This window comes from Ambystoma mexicanum, chromosome 1p (assembly GCF_040938575.1).
Source record: "Ambystoma mexicanum isolate Mex_15411 chromosome 1p, UKY_AmexF1_1, whole genome shotgun sequence".
Lineage (NCBI taxonomy): Eukaryota > Metazoa > Chordata > Amphibia > Caudata > Ambystomatidae > Ambystoma > Ambystoma mexicanum.
In genome coordinates, this window is record NC_090921.1 from 1,264,077,366 (window position 1) to 1,264,092,861 (window position 15,496).

General features: G+C 43.0%; 1 protein-coding gene across 1 annotated transcript in view; it reads right to left on the reverse strand.

The window, feature by feature from the left end:
* The window catches only part of SHANK1 (SH3 and multiple ankyrin repeat domains 1), a 2,604,687-nt gene that overhangs the window by 685,066 nt on the left and 1,904,125 nt on the right, over positions 1-15,496 (reverse strand). Inside the window, exon 17 of the mRNA XM_069605116.1 lies at positions 13,153-13,288. Coding sequence (XP_069461217.1) covers positions 13,153-13,288 — 136 coding nt within the window. The remainder of the gene's footprint in view (positions 1-13,152; positions 13,289-15,496) is intronic.

The window sequence follows — 15,496 nt, forward strand, 5'->3', positions numbered from 1 at the left end:
ATGCCATATGGGATACGATAGATGTGGAAAAGATGACAGCGACTATACGAGGCACCCTAAGCAAGTTCAGAAAGGTTTGGTCACCCTTCATTCACTATGCAATTAAAGACACAGCACACTTGTACATTCCGAGGAGGTTACAGGCACTGGGAATACTAGACGGAGAGGAGGACGAATCAGCAGCTTAAAGGGACTCAAGGATTTTCCTATAACTGGAGAGGGGGGTTCCAGGGCAAAGTTATGGTTGAATTATTACATATGTAAGATAAGCATTGTGTGAAAATGTTATGATGAACCATGTCATCTGAGATGTAAGCTAATTATTTGTGAGAATCTTTAGGAATAAATAAAGACTTGGTTGAAAAAAAAAATCAACCATCTTGGTTCACTTAGATTGTCATTGATCCTATGGTCCTTGCAGTGTTTAAATCAAAAAGCAATTCTTCTCTCTTTTGTCACTTAGTTTGTGAGCTCCACTACGATCCTTGGAATGTTTGAACCACATATCTTAAAATACATCTCTTCACTGGTTCACATGGGTTGTCAGTACTACTGCCCTCCTCTGGTCAAGAACTGCACCTTTTCAGTTCTTCTCTGCCTTCTTAGGGCTTCACTGCCCTTTTGTCATATCTCTTTATGCAGAAGTATCCAGGGCTCTCTCGGCTTCTCTCTTCTTCCATGCCGGAGCGGCTCCTTTTTAGTCCACCAACTTTCTGGTCTTGCCTTCAATGTGAGCTCATTTACGAACAAGAAATCCTCTCTTCACCAATACCGTCTTGTTTAGCCTCTCCGGGCATCTCAGAAAACTTGACATCCCATTCTGACAGGTGTACATTGACTTACCCTTAGCCTCTGGTTCTTTGAACACTTGAGCAGTGGGTGAAACCCTCAGTCTCTGCATTGTCACGACCACTCAAACAGCTTCCTCATCAGCTTCCTGCATGGCTCTGTGCTTTGCATGTTTATGTATCTATATCCACTAAGAGGGACCTGATTTCTTCTCAACACCATCACCCCTTTTTAGTTGTACTGCATTCTTTATTTACACAACCCAAGGTTACATTTGAACAGTAACTTGCGTGCTGAAATAAAAAAATAAAAACCTGTCTTCAAAGACTCTACGTGGTGAATGGGACAACTTTATCATAGGCTGCACTTAAACCACTTCTCATGTGTAGTTTCACATGCCAATGCTGAAATATGCATTTCATTTCTTGATAGGGTATTCAGTCGTTGGCCAGGAGCTAACATATTAAAAACCTCTGGTATAACCATTGTCAACAACTTAAGTTGACAGCAATGCCTGCAGTGTCAAATACAATGCATATTTATTTTCAATAATTTCTGAGCATGTTTTGTTCTTTTTTTTTAGGTTCTTCATTCTGAAATGTGGTTATAACGTTTTTCCCCAATGGTTGTAAATACCATTGTTTATCCTTACAAAGTATACTCTAGTTTGCTCACTTGAACCTAGACATGCGGGCCCTCTCCAATCCTAGCAAAGTTCACAATCCATTTCGTTTAGCTAGTTAGCCGAAGGATTTTCCAAGATACAATTACAAACATTGGGAGAGTATTTTGTTGAGTGTGATGGCCAATTGATCAAAAATGTGCATATTTATTGTTAGTGCTTTAATGCTGTTAAATCATTTTCTGACTTTATTATGTAATACATTTGATGTTAACATTTTCAATGACTGTATCTGATTTGACATTGCTTCGCTTTATGCAGAAATTGTTTGAAAAGAAGATTTGTTTACTTTTCTCAGGTCGAATTATTGACTCAGGAGCCTTCCTGTCTGAATACATAGATTTCTGGTCGAACTGCATCCATTGGGAGTGACCCTTATTTTATTTCTGTAGACAAACAAAAAGGCGAAGATAAAGAAGGAAGCCCCATATTTCAGAAATCCAGAGGGTGTTGAAATTGTGCTGGCCCGAATCATACGCAACTCAATGCTGTCTGTAAGGAGAACCCATCTGGCAACCAGTTGGTTACCATCAGCGCCAAGTTAGCCAGTTACACAGATGAAAGATGTACATTTGTTTGTATATGTGGGTTAGAAGCTGAGCCACAGTTCTAAGTAAGAGTCTCAAACAGCATCAAATGCACCTTCTGAAAGTTTAAGCAGTGGGGTCTAGGTAGCGATTGTGAGAGAGAGTCGAGCAAGTAATATTATAGTGGTGGAGAGATTTGTTATGCCTGATCAATGTTTTCCTGCGGGGAGCATGATGATCGGACCTCAGTGTGCAACTACTGAGCTGACAATGTTTTTGAGGTAGACCATAGCTTTGAGGACATTAGCTTCATGCCACAGCATGATATGATATGATAGGTTATTTATAACAAGCTTAATACCCAGAGGTTTCTTAGCACGGACCCAGGGATCGAACCTGTGTTGCTCCGTGTTGTCTTGCTCCCAAGGTGACCACGTGGTCCCTGAGCTATCCTCACAAGACTGGTAGTTGAGCTGAATATTAGTAGTGTTCATAAAAAACCCTTGGCTTAGAAGGTTTGGTCTAAACTGGCGACATCCGATAGTGGTAAAAAACTGAATGTCGTAAATGTAAGTAGTCCAATAGGTCCTTAGAGTCGCGTCTCACCAGGTCGGGGGTTTAGCCAAGTACAAGACCCCTTGCTGAATAGTATGACGTATAGGTGACCTGGAAGGAGACTGCGCCTGATTCTTGCACACAAGACTTATTTTTTTATTTTTTATTTTTTATTTTTTATTTTTCAGAAAAAATTTGCCCTTAACGTTGATGACACGTGTTTCGGTCCTACCAAGGACCTTTTTCAAATCAGGGCTATTGATTAGTCTTATGGTCATGTAAGAGGCCCCTGTCACATAATGTGAAAGATGAGCTTCCATATGTCTCAAGGGGGCCCCCTTGAGACTTGTAGCAACTTTGCGATTGTACGCGCTTAATCTGAACAGCAGGGATTTATCCCAATGACATATGGAAGCTCATCTTTCACATTATGTGACAGGGGCCTCTTACATGACCATAAGACTAATCAATAGCCCTGATTTGAAAAAGGTCCTTGGTAGGACCGAAACACGTGTCATCAACGTTAAGGGCAAATTTTTTCTGAAAAATAAAAAATAAAAAATAAAAAATAAAAAAATAAGTCTTGTGTGCAAGAATCAGGCGCAGTCTCCTTCCAGGTCACCTATACTTCAGAATATTAGTAGTGGGCTCAAGGGTCCAGACTGCTGCTTGGAAAAAGTTTAAGGGTGCAGACCCTGAGGTTAGGGACATGAATCTTTGAGGCAGATAGGGAGCAAAAGGGAGGGAAAATGTGCAGCGATGCTGCCTAGTCTAGTCAACTCTGATGTTTCTGGGGGAGGAAGGCTGAGAATCCCACTTTTGGCTTATGTCTAACTGAGTTGCAATCAAGACATTGAGCTGCCCATGAACAGGTTAGAGACCTTGCACTCTTAAAGGTCCATTGGAAGAGTGGCCTTATTTGTAATCAGAACTAAAATACCAAATCACATGCGCTCCTCTGGTACAATTCTGTGTTTCTGTGAGCTTTGGTGGGCTTTTCAAATCATACCATCATTAAAATAAAGTCCCTTATTGTTATTCCTTCTAAAGATTATTCATTCTAGAAGAATTTACTGAATATGCCAATAACAATGACTTCGGAATACAACTCACAGAGAGTCACAGCACAACGGGAATATCATTCTTGGAAAGATATTAGCGAAAACACAATACAAACCAAAACATACAGAAAAAGCACTTCAGTCAATTCAGTACTGCAAGCCAATAGCTGTCACAGAAGGACGAATATTGAGAACATCACAATGGGTGAATATATAAGAGCTTTGAGAAATTGTGGTAAAGAAAGTGAGAGAAACAAAGAATTCCAGCTAATTGAAAGCAGGTTTTTAAGAGGGGCTACACCAAGCCTAACATTGTAAAAGCTCAACACAAAGCATTAGACAAACAGAGACTGGAATTATTCACACCAAATGGTATTTTAGTTCTGTTTCAATAACACGCAATGTGGTTTGAGTGGTGTATCAAAATGCAATGCATGCTGGTCTCTTGAAACTGGGACACATAAAAAGGTTATTTGGCGCAGAAGGACACGTTCAAACCCTCTTTTCTTCTTAACTATCGTGTTTGCAATCAGTCAAGAAACCCTGAGTGTGTGGCCTCTCCTTCAGTAGAGCCCTGATATCACAGGAATGTCCACAAGGAACAGACCCACAAAACTTTAAAGAAGGTATGTAGATAATGCCTGATTTCCCAAGAAAGTGGAAAGTCATGGTGGCAAAATCAAAACTCCTCTAATACCTTTGTCAGTTTATGTTGTGAAACAATAAGGATGTCCATTAATTGAAGGATGGGTGGTAATACCAGCTCTGATAATTGGTTTAAACTGGTGGTTGTCAATCAGGTATGAAGATGATTTCCCTTCCATGAGCATAGCTGTCTTTTGGCAGCAATAATGTTGTGTCCACTTGGGCCCACATTCATACCCGCCGACATTGGAGACTTTTTTTTGTAGAGGTTGAAGAAAGTTGTTGAAGACATGATTTGTGATATGATGGATTCCATAAAGAATAAGTGGGATATAATCTTGGCCTGCAGCTGGTGCTACCACCCTCCCCATTCCCATTCAGCCCTATGGGGACGAATGGGAATGGGAGTCCCTTAGTACCAACACCCACGAATGGGCAATTACTGGGTCTGCCAAACTCGGCATGACGCGGTAATTGCCCGTTCGTGGGTGCAGGAAAAAAAAGGATACTGGCGGCAGCCGTGCCTGTACTACCGCCAGCCTCGTAATGAAGAATGGCACCAAATATACAAAAGCTAATCATAATTTAGTGAGGATGTGCGGTGCAGACTTCTTAGCTTTCGTAGATGTCAGGATGTCCCACACTGTCAGTAGAAGATGCTGACATTATGTCCCCTGGTTTCTTGGGTCATCTGAACGGCAGGCAAGTGTCAGACTACTTGAGATCCTATACAGGTTCCCAAAGGAGCACTGAGGTTCTTAGATTTAACCCATTTTCAGGTTGCGAATGATGTCTTTGGGTATCACTTCCCGGAATAGTCAGTAGTCTCGTCCATGGATAGCGTCTAGGCCAACCTTCTTCTATCTTACCACCCTCACTGACCAACTTTCCTTCTGGGAGGTTGGTGACCTTCATCCCCTGCTTTTCTGTCTCACCGCGTTTTCTCTTCAACATTCTGAAATGCTCTACTTTCCTCCTCTTTTTTTTCTTTGGCCTTTTTGACCTCCTCTTCCTCTGCATCATTTCTCCACCACCTTTCTCAGCCACTGGTTCTTATCCCCCTTCAGACAGTGCCTTCCTCCTTTTGTTGGCTCGTCTCCTTTTCCTACTGATGGTTTTCTGGTCTCCTCCAAATTGTTGCTCTACTCATCTTTTTTTAACTACTCTCCTCCCTTGGCTCTTGATTATGTTCTCTCCAAATTCCTCCTCTCCATCACCTCCGTCACCTTCTCTTCACCTTTCTATCTGTCTTGATGATCTCCTTCTTTCTTTCAAACTGCTCCTCTACTTCTCCTATATGATGTTTCTCTCGCTTAATGGTATACCCTTGCAGATGCAGAAAGAGGATGAGGAGGACAAAAAGGTCTAAGAAAGAATAAGAAGAGGAAAGAAGGAGGAAAATAGAGCATTGTGGAATGTCAACGAGGAAAAGAGGTGAGAAAGGCAGAGGAAGCAAGGAGCATGGGTGACGGTCATCAACTCCCAGAAGGGAAGTTGATCAGTGAGGGTGGCCTAGATGCAGACCATTGAGGAGACTCCTGACTTGGCAGGGACGTCATAATTAAAGGTGACCCTCGCTACCTGGGAAGATGTTAAGCCTAAGAACCCCAATGCCCCTTGACATCTCATAGGATATGCATAGAATCACATGGGATCTGCATAAGATCTCAGAAAGTCTCATGCCTGCTCCCTGTTAAGACGACCCAAGAAACCAAGGGGCATAATGTCAGCATTTTCTACACACATTGCGAGACATCCTGACATGTCACCAAACTGCTCCTCACCTACTCCTGTGTTGCTTTGTTCTCTCTGTCACTCTCCTCCTCACCGCTCTAAAACACATTGCAAAGCTGTTCTCACCTGAAACGCCTGACTCCAAAACCCTTTTGTTATTTGCACCCCTATTAAACACGCGTGTGTAAGTGTGTAGTTCAAGTGATTACTGATGAACGTGTCTTGCGATTGAGCATTACGACTGGTGCTCACTTTGCTGAACTACAATATTGACATGTGTTTAATATGTGAGTAGGGACCTGCACAGGTCTGCTCCATGATGTTTCATCTACCCGTGCATCATCATGGATTCAGATAGCCCTGTAGTGTGTTTGGAAGGGAACTCAGAACTGCATGGGCTATGAGAGGCTGATGACATAGTCACGCTATCCTTTGTTGCGGGAACCTGTGAAAATGGCTCTGTGACCAGGCGGGAGGCTCTATGGTCCAGCATATTGAGTAACACTGATTTTCTGTTTGTCCAATTCAGGAAATGTAAAGTTTCCCCATTGATCTGTCAGTATTAAGAAAGACGTAAATCCCCCATGAATCACAGCCGGATAGCCTTCCCTATGTATTAAGGGGCATTTTGAACTCAAAAGCGGGTTAAACCTAGAGGTACTGCAGAGTTTGAAATTGCTAGCAGCTATATAGCTAATATGCAGGGTCTTGTTAGCTTGACACCAACATCTTCCCCGGGATCTACATTTAGCTCCCAAAGCCAAATGGTAACACAAATATGCCTAGATGACATTAATTATGTGTCTGAGAATTTGCATAAAAAGGTACATTTGTAAACCTGTACAAGACATTTAAAGATTGAATGACCATATTTAATAGACACAGGGCCTCAATACGACTTTGGAGGCAGCCATGGCGCTATTGGCGCCATGGCTGCCTCCAAAACCGTGTCCGGGTTCCCTGAATGGGGAAATACCGGGCAATTCCGAGTATGGAGGGCCCGGTAGTTTCCCATTCAGGAAACCCGGACCTTCCCCATTCCCATTCCCATAGGGCTCAATGGGAATGGGGAGGGAGCTAACAACAGGCCCATTACAAGAGGGCCCGTTGTTAGTTCCCTGGTTCCCTCGCGGGACCCGCTATGAACGTCTGGATAAACCAGACGTCCACATCAGGTCCCGCGAGGGAACCTCGTAATAGTGCGGAATGCGTTTAACGGCGCCGGCACAATTACCGGTGCCGTTAAACGCATTCCGCAATAGTTATAATGAGGCCCACAATGTTATAGTTGCTTTTCATTTGGAAGTTCCATTTGTTGCATGCTATATATTAGTGCCTCATTTTGTTCCAGCAGCAGAGAGAATGAAAATGGGCAAGGTTGCATCACAGAAAAAGAGGTGTCAGCAGAGATAAGAATGTGGCAGTAAAGAGACAGTTATGACATAACAGCAGCAAAGACAGGTAAAGACTAAATGAGAGGTAGCAGCAAGATTGACAAACTGTCAAAAAAGAAATATAGAGAAATAAGAGGGAAAGCAAATAAAAGAGAATGTCAAAAGTGAAGACATGTAAACAACATGACTCGAGACAGAAGATTCAACATAAACAGTGAGTAATAGCGTGCAAGACAGAGCAACACATCAATAAAAAGAGGGGTTCAAGACATGCATTTTTGGGTACAGGCCACATTTTTGAAAAATATCAAGCCTCCCATCCCCATCTTTCGGCGACTCTATATGGATGAGTACCTCCTGGTCATAGGAAAATCATGATTCCTGGCAGCTAGCTCCATGAACTGCAATTTCGATCCCTGTGGTGTGTTTTGCGGAGCCATAGTCAACACATTTGGCTTACCATGTGTCATATCTAAGTAAGGTTTAGCCTGGGTTCCTGTCACTTACTTTCCAGATGATGTACTTTACCTTTCTGGGAACCCCTCTCCTTCTTCTCGGGTACACCTAATCAGCAACTGTAAGAGTTGTCAGGGTCGAAATATGCAAGGATACTTCTAAGGCTGGTGATGGACTAGGGAGCCTGGGGATCCCCCCTGTGCCTTCACGTGTCACAACATCACAGAGCATTTGGTGGCATCCAGGCCCAGGGTTCCCCGACTCCCATCGCCCATGCAACTTTGTCTCACAATCCAGGGACTATTGTCACAAATCCTGCATTGGTGCACTACACTGACTGTGACACTCCCAGGCAGATACTATACCAGAGGCCCAAAACAGTATATTGGCCCAAATCACCTAAAATGAACGGTAACTCCCAACTAAACCACTGAGTACTGGCAAATAATTTCACAATATGGTATATGAAGAGAAATCTGCATTCGTGTCTTCAGGGGACTACTTTCAGTTTGGGATGATGCCTACTAGGTTAAAGAATACTGCTTTCACATATCAGAGGTTGGTAAACCGCCAAAGCCTATTATGACTATATGAACGTTATCACTGCAGGATCAAAGAACCACCACCTGATACATGTTTAGAAACTACTTTAGATATTAATTAGAGTCCTCTACAAAATAGAGGCTGGTCAATGGCAGATATGGAAAGGATTAACAGCTTAAATGGGCTACCAATAAAATGGTATTAGGATACTACCTCTCCATGCAAATGCAGAGTATATTGATGATTAGGGCCATAAGTGGCGCCCCTAGCTGAAGGATGATAGGACACTTGTGGCACTATTAAATTAGTTGATTCCCATAAGACACTTTATAGTGCTCAGTTGTGCCATGGACAGCTACACAGCCTTTGACACACTAAAAGAGGCCTTCTTTACAGAACTTGTGATCAAAGCACAAGTTTTTACTCAAGAGTGCAGGGTCCTAAAATGAGAGGAGCTGGAAGCGATTTAGCTCCTGCTTCTAGCACAGTAGAGCCTGGTTAGCTTGAAGCCAGCAGCTACCAGGCGCTACTTATGACTCCTAGGGCCAACTAGTTCCTTCCAAACATGTATAGGTGACATTAAATTTAAGGATTTGAGAATGTTAATAAAGAAGAATTAGAACACACCTAATATACATTTAAGCACAATGGTTCATACAGAACGGGCAAAAAGTCTAAGGGGCATCTCTGGTAGCTCCTGGTTCTCCAGCGGAAGCGCCTCCTACAGGGGGATGCCTGACACCCAGGAGCTGGTTTTAGCTCCCGCTCAGCAAATCTCCACTTTGATCCCTGAGAGTGCATTGTACAGATAGATTTAGCCAATCATTAATTTGGGGCAGTTGTAGCCTAACCAAATGTGAAAGATTGTGAGTCATTACACCTAGCGGTTACAACTTCGAGGGCATATATGACATCTTTGTATTACTTCATTTGAGTTAGCCAATAAACAAGTGATACAATGTTACACTAAAGCAAGGACCTTTGAGCAAATCTGAAAGTCAACAAGATGGATGAACAATTACTGGAGAACTAACGCAGAGAAGTTGATTCCCTCAGACAACTCTCAACTCGCTCAACATTACGCTCTTTATATAGTGCTGAAAAAAGGAAGTGCCACTTCGACTACAGACACACTTTCTTGGCTAGTAAGTTAGGCTAGTGAGCCTATTAATCACATACCCAAAAATACATGCATAATGTCAAGATAGAGAGCCACTCATCAATAAACAAAGGTGTGCAATTCCCAAATGATCTTGGAGACACCTGCCTCTTTGCCAAGAGTAGCTGGTCTGATTTTAGTACCATTGAGATGGCTATGAATCTGTTTCCCAGGCTAATACGACCAGCCTGATGATTGGGTTTCAGGATTAGTGAGCTTTTTGTAATGGTCTGTATGGTGAAAAGGGACTGCCCTTCTTAGATTTGAAGTACAGAAGAGCTTTGCGTTAGAGAACCACCTGTTTCGGACAAACTAGCATTGTTCATGCAGTCTCTGAGGTGGATAAGACTGAAAGGAACCTGGCCTAACCACTCAAGTGTTATAAGGGTGAAAAATGGAGGACTGTTTCCCTGCCCCTCAGAGGGTCTGAGCTCAGGCTGCTCTTTCAGAAAAAGCAGGAACAAGAGCCACATCACAGCTGTGCATGTCACAAGAAAGCATTTACGACGTCCTCCATGCCATCTGCTGCACTACCTGTACTGTGGGAAGAACATCATACCAACAGGTCCTTTGTCCACCTGCCGTTGCATTAAGCACTACAGCCCTCTGCCACATCCTGCCTCAATGCTGTTTCCATGTGGAAACTTGAGGGACTGCCATCAAAGGCCTCTCATACTGGAATCAAGGAAGACAATGCAAACATGACAGCTGCAATTCCTACCACAAAGTCCCCTCCGTGGCTGCCCCATCACTTCTGCAGCAGGATTGTGTTTGGATGCTTGCTGACTGGGGCCAGGAGAAAGGTGAGACCCATGTGTCATATTGCATTCACTAGGATCCTGCAATAACGTAAGCTACGGTGCATTTAGTCTCCACACTTTTTTCAGTTTCACCAATGCTCTTCATTTACATCCTAAAAGGATCACCATCCCAACACATTTCTAAGCAGAGCCAAATGAGCCACATCATGGACAGTCCCTGATCGTCAGCTCACCACAGAGTAGCATTGCTAGCCACCTTTGCTCCTCTTCATAGTCCCCACTGATTATTCTTCCCAAATAGGTTTTAATTTCTACTGGTTGATTTGTTTTAGTCTATCTCAGGTTCTTTTTTCATTAAACGCATAGCAATTGTGACATGTATCTAAGATTCCTCAGAACTTCTGATGGATGAAACATTCAACCTTGAGTAGTTCAATCCGAAAGCTGAAAGCCTTCTTCCTGGATCGACTTGTGAGCAAGTGAATGCAGTGCTCTGGAAGGTTAGCTGCAGTGTGCGAACCTGCTCTTCGACATATATCTCCAAGTACGTTTTTACAAAAAGAACAGAGTGAAGCCACCATGAACACAAAGAAAGAGAGTGAGAGGGAAGGAACAGAGGAGAGAAAGAGAAAACAGGAGAGTAAGAACGATGAGATAGAGATCAATAAATCAGACGTGATGCCACAACACAAGACAGTAAGAAGATGAGAAAGTGGGGAAATACAGAACAGTGCAGGAGGGTTAATGTTCAAAGGTGACTGGTAGAAAATCAAGTGAGAGGAAAAACAAAAACAACGGAGGGAGGCAAGAAATGGAACGAAAATATATAACCTCTTTTGTCTACACATACTCTAGAAGGTCCTTTTTCATTAGTTTTCAGCATGTGGCATTATCATACAAAAATAAAAAAAAAGTGCGCCATGATAGGTTATTTATAACGCGCTTAATACCCAGAGGTTTCTAAGTGCAGACCCGGGAATCAACCTGTGTTGCTCCGTGCCGTCTTGCTTCCAAGGCGAGCACGTTACCCCTGAGCTATCCTCCCTAGACCGTGAAGAATCCTGGCTGCTCATTGTGTACTAACTCATGATGTCACAGCTCCACTTAAAACTCCAGTTTTTCAATTCCTTACTCAGTACTATTGTTCTTTTATATTTGCCCCATCATTGTTTTGAGAAAGTAATTTAATGATCCTTACTCCTTTGACTTTACTGGAAGATCTCTAACTCTCGGGGTGCTCTTTGCTGAAAATCTCTGATTCTTAGGCCAGGAATGATATTACCTCTACCATAGGCCCCTATATCTGCATATGTATCTAGTGTACACATATTACCATTCTTGGGCCCCTCTTCATAAGGATTGTGGTGTAAACTCTGCAGCAGTCTCTGAACTATATCCAATCACTAGCCTTCTTGTTATTTCACCTCCAGATTGAGACACCGTACTGCATATGTGGACTGAACAACTGGACATAATACTTCCAGATGTGGTCACGCAAACTGTAAACAGCACAGTTGAGAACTTGGGCGCAGCAATCCAGATGGTCCACCAGAACTGGATATGACAATCTTCAAAATACTTCATAGTGATATGGTTTTTGGAACATATGCTACCCTTTTCTGCTGGTTACAACCCCACCTGTACCCTGCAAAATTAAATTTGCTACCTCTAGGCTTGGGCACTTTGTCACTCCACTTTGAGCTTATTAAATCCAAGACACCCCAAACCACTTTGCTAGTTGGCGAAATGTAGCATCACCTCTTATCCTGCATTGCTTCACATGATTTCCCAGCCTTAAATGTTTGACTTCGCAGCTTTGAAACTAAGTTGCTGATACTAGACCCCTCTGCGTGTTTATTTCTACCCCACTTAAGCTATCAGGTCTAAGAGAGAGGTACATGTTATCTGCGAAGAGCAATTGACAGAAACCTGATCTCACCAAGTCCACACCTTCATTTCCTCTGAAAAGGTTCTGTTAACCAACATCACTGCCTTGTTAGCTTCTCACAAAGTTTAACAAATGGCACCCACCCTTATCGCGTTTTAAGCCATTTTCAAACCTACATTAAATGATATCAAAGTCTTCCCCAAGCATGACCAGTTCACTCCATCACTCTACTTTGCGTTCTTCCCATAGCCATCCAGAACATATTCAGGCTCATCTGGCATGATGTTTCCTTGTGAAACTATGCTGCATTTTGTCCTGTAAACTCTCTTTTGCAAGGGGTTTGCCCATTCTCTCTTTCATGGGGGATAGCATGATCTTTGGCTGACTAGCCAGTAGACTTGAAGCCTCTTACCAGTTGTGTGGAATTCCACCTTCTGTATGTAGCAAAACATTAAACAATGTTGTTAATAGGGCTGTAACAACATATCTAAGCTCCTTAAGGAAATGTTTAATCGGATCTTATCACCTGGTACTCCTTATGCTTTAAAGGCCTCACCAGGATGCTTTCCCTTGTAAATATTTCTAGCAACCACAGTTTTGCACCTGCAGCTTATGATTGGTCCCAACCCATGTTGTGTCTGTCTGTTGTTTTTACTAAACAAAATCGTTCATTTAACAATACTACTCTCCCAGTTGCTCTTTTACATGTTTTCCCTCTACTCTTATCACCTTCACAAACCTACTCCTGGATGTCCTTATGTCCCCAGCATGTTGTGGGCCCCTTACCTTGCATATTTATAAATGGTCTTCTCCATTTGTTGACTTTTTTCCACACTTCTCTCTGCACTTCCCAAACAAACTCCCTGTGTGGCCTGATGGTTGAGTTGCTAGCCCAGGCTCCTTATGTAAACACTCTGCCATACGTCACAGACAAGACGAGTACAGCAGAATGCCTTACCTTTCTTCCTCATGGCCTCCTCCATTTCAGGGTTCCTTGTCACCATGACGACTTTGACCATCAGGTTGTTTCCCCCCTGGCGGATCATGTTCACCACCTGCCGATGTCCCACCTTCACCACATTCTGCCCGTTCACCTGAGGAGGGAGAGCATTGGTGCTGAGGGATGATGTGCTGTTAGTAATACTCCAACAGCCAAAACATTCCTTTTAGAAACTCGTCCACCTCCCTCTTGTCCCCACTTGAGGGCACTCATTTTTTATGTGCAACAAGCCCTTCAGTGGAGAATCATTTTTCATTGAGCATTGCTGCACCTCAGATATCTGGTAAACATCACAAATCCCCAAGCAATCACGATCATGTCCCTAACTGAAACTGACACCAACGTGGAGGTGCAGGGAGAGGCATCAACAAGGACGCTGCACACCACGTATAGTGAATACATAGAGGAAAATATTTTTTCACCAGCAGTGACACAGAAAATTAATCCAGGCTATTTGACATATTTGCACAATGTTCCAGAAACTTGCTAAAATGGACATTCCCCGAATGATTGTAATGTCAAACTGGCATACACTGCAAAAAAAGTGAACATTTCCTTGTGAGGGTGCCACAGATATGGCTAGGTGGAATATCCGGCCCTATGCTTCCTTGCTAGTGTTCTTGGATGACCAGATTCAGTGGCTCTCAGGGGCGTGCACATACGGAAGTCCCCTGCCTTTTTCACCACATTTCAAATGCTGCTGCCCACCTATCTGACAGGTTGCTTGTGAGAACATAGTACACCTGCCGCAATCACTTTCTACTAGCATCAGTCAGCCTAGAGATTGAAATTCGGAGATGTGTACATGGCATTTCATATGTTCTTTGGAAAGTTCAATTCAAACTCTGTGATCTGGTCTGTATGAAGATCATGAAACGGTTGCATGTTAATTGGCGGAAAAAAATTACTTCCGAGGTAATATACTTTCGTAGGCATTACTTTGGACTTCTACTTAGAATGTATTTGTAATTGGGGGTTCGCCCCATACCACCCCTTCCTCTTCACAACCACCCCTACCTCAATCCCACCCCCACACCCTTTTTTACCCATTAACCCAAAACGAAATAAACATGATTCAAAGTAATTCGAAGTAATGCCTTTGAAGTAAATTACTTCGAAGCAATTTTATCCGTTAACGGGATACCCATGAAACAAATGCCCGCTGCTGTCAGCCCCCGAAAACATGGTTGGCGAGCAAAGCTTTTGCATTCAGGTCATTTAGAAGCATATTTTCGAAAAAAGGAAGTCTATAAAAGCCAGCCTATTTCCTTCTAGTGATAGCAGTCTGTTGCTGGTTCTTCATGCAGCTGCTTTTGAGTGTAATGCCATGACACCAAAACAGTGTCATGCTACAATAACCCAATAGTGCAACATATTATTGGGAACAAGATATTCAACTTGATCTGAGCCTGCAATTTTGGTCGCACGTACACAAAGCTCAGGATCAGGAACTTACAATCATGCAGCTATCCACACATCATGCTGGGTAGTCATCCAAATTGCACCAAATGTGGGGTTTGGAACTTGGGACACCAGAGAACACGGACAAATTCAGATAAACTGCTCTTTTCTGGGATGTTGAATGCACAACGAGTTTTGTTTAACCTCAAAAAAGATAATGTACAAACAAAACGAGTGCTGCAAGGCTCACATATGAAATCAAGCAGTTCGGGGTACGCCTTAGCTGACATGTCTGTTCTTTTCTGAGACATGGACATCAGAATTGGAACCTCAAGCTTAGTAACACACTCCTATGTTCACTCAAAGGCAGAGAATTCTGCAAAATATATACTTTCATGGCCTTCACTGAACATCTGGGGCACATACCACTGCAGTATCCCTACCTCTGGGAGAGATTTGGTACAGCAAAGGAATGATCTCCTGGAAAAGGAAAGCAGACTGGAAGGCAATACCATGGAAGGATCATCACGGTCCACCACAGATTATGCTAAGGCACCCAAGGAAAAGGGATCTATTGCTGAACCTAAGAGATTAACAAATTACCTACCTCTGGGTAACATTCTTTCTGATGGAATAGTCTTCCCCCCAACCCAGCACAGATTCTTCATTTTAGATATATCCTTCCCATCACAACTGTTGTCAGGAATGTTTTTCCGCCACGAGGGAACATTAAATGGAGCTAGCAGCACTATATGACCTCGGTTCCACCTTTTCCCTAGCACTCAGCAGTTGAGGAAAAGCAGGAGTTGAGCAAGCTGTCCATCGTTAAGGGTAAGTCGCGAGGGCACAATGAGAAATCTGTGAGAGGAAGGACCAAACCATCGGAAGCAACATTTCCGAG